The sequence below is a fragment of the Herpailurus yagouaroundi genome, unplaced genomic scaffold (assembly GCF_014898765.1).
Source record: "Herpailurus yagouaroundi ecotype Mexico unplaced genomic scaffold, PumYag 191, whole genome shotgun sequence".
NCBI classification, from domain to species: Eukaryota; Metazoa; Chordata; class Mammalia; order Carnivora; family Felidae; genus Herpailurus; species Herpailurus yagouaroundi.
The window spans coordinates 18,304,813-18,312,779 of record NW_024412422.1 but is presented as its reverse complement, the minus strand read 5'-3'; the positions used below and the strand labels follow the sequence as shown (position 1 = coordinate 18,312,779).

Here is a 7,967-nt window from a genome sequence, read left to right as displayed (position 1 = left end):
CCCCCCCCCTCCACCCCCGGGGCCAACCCGGGCCCGGCGGCCGCTGGTCCGCGCCCCGACGGCGCCGGGAGCCGAGGAGCCGCGCTCGGGTCTCCGGGATGTGCCCTTCTGAGATGGGGACGCCGTGGCACCGCTGGTCCCCCGTGCTCATCAGCCTGGCCGCCCTGCTCTCCAAAGGTGAGCGCCGCCGCCGCCGCCGCCTCCGGCCCGGGACTAACTTTGCCGCGAGTGAGGGTGCGGGAGCGCGCGTGGCTGGGGTGGCCGGGACGGAGGGCGTGGGTGTCGTGTGCGCGTGTGCACGCGCGCCGGCGGCCCCTCTTGCTGCGGGTCCCTCCCGGAGGGACTTGGCCGCGAGGTCCCCGGGGAGACTGGCGACGGACGCCGGGAAAAATAGCCCTGCGTCGGGGGAGGGGGCCGCGGAGAAGCCGCAGAGGGGAGGGGAGGCGAGGCGGGCCCTGCCGGGGGAGGGGGCTTGGAATGACCTGGAAGGGCCCCGGAGCGTGCACCTGGCGCGTTCCCTGCCGGCGCCGACCTGTGAGGAAAGCATTCCAGAGCCCTCCTGTGTACGGGAATGCATTCAGTGCCTGGCAGGCTGCCGAAAACGGGGCCCCGGAGTGACCCCACTGCCCCCAGGACCTCGGGGAGGGGTGTCCTGCGGGGTCGAGGCTCCCGCCCTCCGGAGCCGCACGGCCTCGCCGCGGAGTTCTGACCGCAACTTGTCAGCAGGGCCCCGACCCGGAGCCTTGAGTGCAGGCACGGACCCCTGCCCCGTGTGCCCCCTTCCCCTGCAGTCAGCACCCAGGCCCGCATCCAGCAGCCGCTTTGGAGGCTCAGGGCGCTAATTCCTTGAAGGAGGAGTTAACGTGGTTCACGCAGGAGACGGTGGAAAGTACCAGCAATGCTTTCTCCTTATCGATCCGGACTCTCGGTTTTGTGAGCGGTTCCCTCCCAGCGCCTGCCTCCTGCGGGGAATCATGTTAGGAGGAAAGTGGAGATTCGTGCCAGGCTCCAGTGGGTGCCCCCCAATCCCCGTCGACAGATTTTTTTTTTTTTCTGAAAAGATTTTCGAGAGGAGAGCTCCGAAACTTCAAAGCCACTTGTCATGCACAGAGCCTTTTAATGACAGGAAATCTCTGCGAGCTCTTGCAGAATCGCGGAGGTGAGGAAGGCCGGGATCTGAGGCCAGACGAGGACCGTTCGCTTGCTGTGGTCCGGGGAGGGGAGGGTCGCCCACCCCGCTCGCCGTCTTTTCAAGTGCTGTTGGAGCGGGTTCACGGCTCCTAATTAGGAGTTAGAGCAGTCCCGAGGACCAGGGCCTCCGGGATTTATGGTGTGCACACGGAACCAAAGACAAGGTTGATGAATTCAGTGAATCCAACCCAGGCAGACGCGAGGTTAAAGAAAAAAAAAAAAAAAAACCCAATTCACAGCAACAGCAGCCGTCTTGCATATGGCTGTGAGGCATATTTCTTTATTGGTTGTCACTTGATTTTCTGAAAGGAAGAGGCTTCTCTGTTTTTATGTTGTTGAGAAAGGTCCAGAATAGCTGGGTAAATATGACTTAACTCTCACGTTTCCTCGGGTATGTATGTAGCTCCGTTACTGATTTCTTTATGAGATTGAGCAGTGTTGGAGAAGACTGTATTTTCCCCGATGCCATTCAACTTTTTCAAGTGGAAACCCTGAAAAATGTCCTTAAAACAAGGGCCTGTGCGAGGTGGGGGTGGGCGGGGGGGAGTCTCAGCGTGTGAAATGATGCCATCAACCCAGCATGTGGCATATTTTGTGTGTTGAATTTAGAGACCTTAACTCAGCCAAACTGTTCAGAAGTGAGTCAGTGCTGTGTGGATTTTCCTAGAGCGGCAAGCACAGTGCTGAGCCTGAGGTCGGTTATTCGGTGATTTTTCCCAATACACCGAAGAACAGGAAAAAGTGTGAGCCCCCCCCCCCCCCCGCCATGCCATCATGTTATATGAAATTTCCTGGTGCAGATGTGATTTCTAAATGCAGGGATGGCTCGTCCTGGCTTGCGTGTGCACATGGCATTTCTCCCCTGAGATTCTTTGACCACCTGAAAGGTTTAGACCAGCTTGACATCGAATATGGACTCTGTTTTGAAGGATTTTAATTGGAAGCGAATGTAGGTCTGCACACGCACGGACACGTGCACGTAACCCAAAGTGCCCGGTGGGTCTGGGGCCGATGAAAAAACGGAGATTACTTCCAAATATTGACCATCTGCTTCAGCGTGTTGTTGCTTTTACCGTATCGCTCTCATTCTTTCCAAATATGAATCCTTGAATGAACAGAAATGCAGATTTTAATTCCAGGCTGATGTCCTAGAACCTCACGTAATTCGTGAGCAGGCGGGGATTGGTCACAGAGCAAACCCACTCTTCTATGGATTGAAAAGCAAGTAAAAATAAAGCTTCGTTGTTTGTACTCCTTTAAAAAACTTTTTTTTTAACGTTTATTTTTGAGAGAGAGAGAGAGACAGAGTGTGAGTGGGGGAGGGGCAGAGAGAGAGGGAGACACAGAATCCGAAGCAGGCTCCAGGCTCCTAGCTGTCCGCACAGAGCCCGACGCGGGGCTCGAACCCACGAAAAGTGAGGTCATGACCCGAGCCAAAGTCAGACGCTCAACCAGCTGAGCCACCCAGGCCCTCGGCTGTTTGTACTTCTATCCTGGGGACCTAGAGATGATATCATGAGGTCAGTAAGTGACTGGCCACGTTGTCCTCTGGTCCCAGACTTCCCTGGAGAATGGTCTTCTGTCCGGTTGCCAGAGAGCTTGTGTCTTACGTGTAGGTCTAGTCCTGTTGGGAACTTGACGTGAACCAGGACTGTGTTTTTATACGCTGCTGTTCATTTCCGGGGGGGGGGGGGGGCCACGATATGGAAAGTGGGGGCTGACAAGACAAAGGAATGAGAACACGGGAGGTGGGCGGGGAGCGGGCACGTTTCCACGAACACAGGAAGGTCACCGCATCGAGGTTGCTTGTCGTGACCCGCACCTGCGTCCTCCAGGGTGGGTTCTCCTGTACGTGGCAGTGAGAAGCGGACCCTCGGCGACCCCGGGGGCTGGGAGAGGAGCCACTGCAGCGATGCAGGTCCCGTCTCAGGACCAGAGAGGGGTGTCGGAGAGGGGAGAACCCCCGCCTCCGTGGAGGGAGTGTCAGGAGAAATCCGGTACAGCCTTGGACCGGAAACAGCTCTGGTTAACAGCCGCCCCTTGTCCGGGCTTGGCCGGGAGGCAGAACTATCCAGGAGGGACCTGGCCGGTGCCTGTGTGAGAGGCGGAGACGTGGGGGGACTCTGCTGCTTACACACGTCAATGTTAAAGGGCTGGGGAACAGGGGGATCATTAACTTTCATTTCCTCCGAATTAGAAAAGTTAAACAACAGATACGGTTTTATAACAAATACTTACACGCAAAGAAAGGTAGAATTCCGAGTACGAGGATCTGTTTAATTGGTTCCATTTCGGTAGCCAAGAAAAAAAAGGAAAACAAAACGAAAGCTCCAAAAATACCCTACTGCAGAAGCTTCTACTACCCTATGTTTCTGTGTCATCTGTCCATTGAAGCCACTCCTCCGTTCATTGAACCGGCCGTTACCCGTTCATCTGTCTTTCTGTCCATCTAGGCATCCTTTTCCCCCCCCCCTCCCCCCCCCCTCCCCCCCTCCCCCCTTCCATCCATCCCTCCCTCCCTCCATCCATCCTTCCACTCACAAATTACCACAGACGTGGGGACTTAAAAAACCAGAAATTTATTCTCTCGCAGTGTTGTGAGGCTAGGTGTCCAAACTTAATATCGCGGGGCTGAAATCAAGCTGTCAGCCGAAGGCTCCAAGGGAGATCGTGTCTTGCCTCCTCCAGCTTCTGGTGGCCGCCTGCCCGCAGACCTGGCCACCGGCAGCCTCACTGCAGTCTTCCCGGCTGGTGCTACCCGCCTCTCCGCTCCGTTCTCAGCCTCTCCTCTCTGTGTCTGTGTGTAAAGTCTCCCCGCCTCCCTGTAGAAGCACGCACTTGCAGGGGAACCAACCAGAACAATCCACATCATCTCCCATCCTGCTCAATCGCACCCGCAAAGACCCCTCTGCCCGCCCCCCATAAGGTGACACACAGGGGTGCGAGGGATTTGGACACAGATACCTTTTGCACGTCCGTTTTCAGCCTTTTCTGGGGGTTACATTCTAAACCTAGATTCTCCTGTCCCAAACTCTAAGTTCCTCTGGGGGCCACACTGTGTATTTTTCTACGTAGCTTTGATTTCTCTCCAGTACATGGTACGGTTCTTTGAACCTTGCAAAGATACAATCAGTGTTCACGTATGCTCAAGACTGTGGAGTACCCCCGAAAGGCACTTTGCCCGAGGGTAAAATAATTTAATCGCGTATTTGTTTGTTTGTCTGTCTGTCTTTTTCCTTCAGTAATTCAAAGTGCCGTAGGAAATACTTTGGTCAGTAGTAGCGATGGCTAGTTTTGGGAGTAATTATTGTACGGCCGCTGTGCTGAGTGATTCAGGACAATGATTTCTGGGGGGACTTTTCAGATAAACCCAACTGGTTGGGGTTTGTTATTAAGTCCATTTTACAGATGCAGAAAGTGAGGCTCACACGAGATCTCACAAGGAGAAACGGGCAGGGTCTGGATTCTGATCAGCCCATGCGCTTGGCCGCTCGTGGTTGTTTAGAACACCTGAAAACCAGTCCCTTCTTTCGTGCTTCCAGACTCGCTGACCGTTGAGTACAGAGAGGCCCTCGTTCGACTTGTAGCTCAGAGCCTAGTGTATGGCTGGTGCTCCACACATCTGGCCCTTGAACCGCACAAGGGACGGGGTCGCCGACCTCCCCCCTACGCAGTAGAAGCTCCACTTAGGACTCTGACTCCCCAAAATCTGGCTGCCAGCAGTAGCTTGCCGTTGACCGGAAGCCTTACGGACCACGGACACAGTCGATGAGCGCGGGTTTCCGTGTTCTGTGAACTTCTTACCGCGTTCTTACGACAAAGGGAGCCAGAGCCAGGAGAGTGTTATCAAGGGGACCGTGATGCGGTCTATTTCCAGGACAGTACTGTCGTTCTCGAAAACGGTGCCCGTGTAAGTTCAAACCCGCGTTGAACAGGTGGGCGAAAGGACGTCCTCGTCCGTAATCTCTTCGGCCTGAAATTTTCCAGCAGCGATGGGAAATGGTACCGAACAGGGGCTGAAGTGTAGATTTTTATTTTTTCAACGTTTATTTATTTTTGGGACAGAGAGAGACAGAGCATGAACGGGGGGAGGGGCAGAGAGAGAGGGAGACACAGAATCGGAAACAGGCTCCAGGCTCCGAGCCATCAGCCCAGAGCCCGACGCGGGGCTCGAACTCCCGGACCGCGAGATCGTGACCTGGCTGAAGTGGGACGCTTAACCGACTGCGCCACCCAGGCGCCCCTGAAGTGTAGATTTTTAAACATGCCTTCGGTAGTTGTCTCATTTATTTTATGTCCTAACGGTCGCTGTTGAGGCGGAGCGGGGGTACCGTGTCCGGGTGGGGTCGCGTGTGCGACACGGAGAGTCGACCGTCGTGCGTGTGACTCAGCGGTCACCGCCTGGCGCCGTGGGAGGACGTCGCTCCAGCCGTATCCCCTGGATTTCCTTAGGCTGTGCTTTTCTTCCCCGCGACTTATTTGCTTCATAACTGGTAGTCAGTACCTCTTAATCCTTACCAATGTAGATTTTTAATTCCCAGACTGTCGCAAAGGGTTAAGTGACACTCTGACTCACATCACTGACGTCACCAACATGCTTGGGCCCCAGGTGTGGGGGGGAGGGACCTGCAGGACACGGCGTGGGGGGTGGCTCTTTAGAGAAGACGTAAAGGAAGAGGCAGAAGCATGTAGGAGGAAGGCAGACAGACACGTATCGATTTGCTTTCGAGAGGGGGACGGTGTGTCCCATGAACGGGTGAATCGGTGAGGTTGGCTCGGATGCCACACCCCAAGCCCGACCGAGCAGTGAGTCTCGAGGGGAGGCCGGCGGCAGGGAGGTGGTGGGGATCATGGGGACCCACCGTGGGCTTGTGCCGACGTGAGACCAAAGGCTCAGAATGCACCTGCATTGCTTTCGTCATTCATTAAAGAAAACCCTGCTTCTAGGAAGGAATGAGGGGGGCCCCCGACAGCCCGCAGCCGGTCTCTTCCACTTCTGCTGTGGGACGCTGGTTTTGAGGGTTCCTTTGACGCAGAAATACCGCCCAAGACGCCCCACCGCTTAACGGTGTCCCGATCCACAAAGAGGCAAGTCCGTGAACTTCAGGGTAGACAAAATCCCGACACGTGTTGGAAAAGAGACTCGAGCACGTGTTGTCAGAGCAGATGGCACCACAGTGGCCGAGGGAAAGAACAGAGAGGGCACGGACATCCTGCCTTCTCTGCCTGGAGTGAAGCGTCTCGATGGAGCGTCAGATCCGGGTTTGAGAAGACGGGCGGTCTCACGGTGTTTTTAGCTCTTGGGGACTTGACGTTCTCCTGTTGGTGTGAGGAACTGCGAGTTCGCACGTCGGTGGGGGAAATCGCCAGGCAGATTCACGACGTAGGCAAGATGACCGTCCTCAGGCTGGCGTCTCGTCGGGAAAGCCGTCCGGGCAGGCGGGGCGCTGAAGTGAGCACGTAGCTGGTCGGGGTGCAAGGTGTTGGGACACCTTCTCGCTTAGCCCGTGGGGCAGTGAGAGGCTGTGGGTCCATGTTGCAGATTCCCCCGCCTGGCCCCTTCCCGGTCGCCCCGGACCCCTCTCTTCAGGCAGGGGACACGTGGAGGCCGCTGCGTCTCGCTGCGGCAGAAAGCGCGCGACCAAGGGCCTGACGTTTGGCTCCAAGGGAGGAGAGGGTAGCGCTGAGCTGAGACGCCCCGAATTGCCATGTGCCGTCGGTGACGGAGGCCACACAGGGTTTTCCCAGGTGCACTGGGGAGTCACAGGTGGGGGCCGCGTGCCCTGAACGTCGGGGGCGAGGGGCAGAGGGGAAACATTTCTGCGCGGTGAGCAGGCAGGGGGCTCCCTCGAGGTGCTGGGAGTCCCAGAACGTTTCCCTGCCCGGCTGGGTGTGGTGCGGACGTGGCTGGACGGGCGACCTCAGGAGGCCCTGAGGTCAAGACCATGGGGGTGCAGGGGCACCTGGGTGGTTCAGTTGGTTGAATGTCCCTCTGACTCGGGCTCAGGTCGTGATCTCACGGTTCGTGGGTTCGAGCCCTGAGTCAGGCTCTGTGCTGACAGCTCAGAGCCTGGAATCTGCTTCAGATTCTGCGTCTCCCTCTCTGCCCCTCCCCCGCTCACGCTCTGTTTTTCTCTCAAACTAAATAAACAGTAAAAGAAGTAAAAAAGAAACAAAGACTGTGGAGGTCCAGCCGAGGTCTGCGGGGACTGCCCGCAGGGGACCAGATGCCATTTGGACACACGGCGAAGGCTGTGGTGGGAATGAACCCTTCTGGTTTGCTGGGCTTCCGGAACCTAGACCCGGTCCCTGGAACCACTAGGGGGGTGTTGACGGAGACTTTGTTTGGCCTCTGGGTGAAACGAGGACTCCAGACGGACACGGGGTCCCTGCCGTCAGGAGGAAGAAACGGACATTTCTGGCTCGCTGAGGTTGGGGACTGAGGGTGGCCGTGTGGCTGGTGCCCCTGGGGACACGGTGAAGAGCAGACACGGGCCGCGCCGGGCGCGGTGGGTCTGGCCGCTCCATGGTGGCAGATGGCTGGGGGTCCGCCTTGAGCACAGTCTGTGGGGTGGTGTCCCGGGGTCCCCAGCCAGCCCTTCCCAGGTGAGCGTTACTGTCTCGGGCACACGGACGCTGGCTCTGGCTGCAGACGGGCACGTGCTCTGTCCCGGCTCGTCCCGACGTGGGAACCGTCTAGCAAATGGGGCGGGCGGGATGCGTGTGGCACACTGACCCCAGGGCCACACAATGTGCCCCCCCCCCCCCCCCCCCCC

At 57.3% G+C, this 7,967-nt stretch overlaps 1 protein-coding gene across 2 annotated transcripts in view; it reads left to right on the top strand.

Annotated features, from left to right (window-relative positions):
• Positions 1-7: 7 nt before the first annotated feature.
• Positions 8-7,967, top strand: part of LOC121010435 (transmembrane protein 132D) — a 565,590-nt gene continuing 557,630 nt past the window's right edge. For both annotated transcript variants that reach the window (XM_040444102.1, XM_040444101.1), the window contains exon 1: positions 8-177. In XM_040444102.1, coding sequence (XP_040300036.1) covers positions 99-177 — 79 coding nt within the window. In that variant the 5' untranslated portion in view covers positions 8-98. The remainder of the gene's footprint in view (positions 178-7,967) is intronic.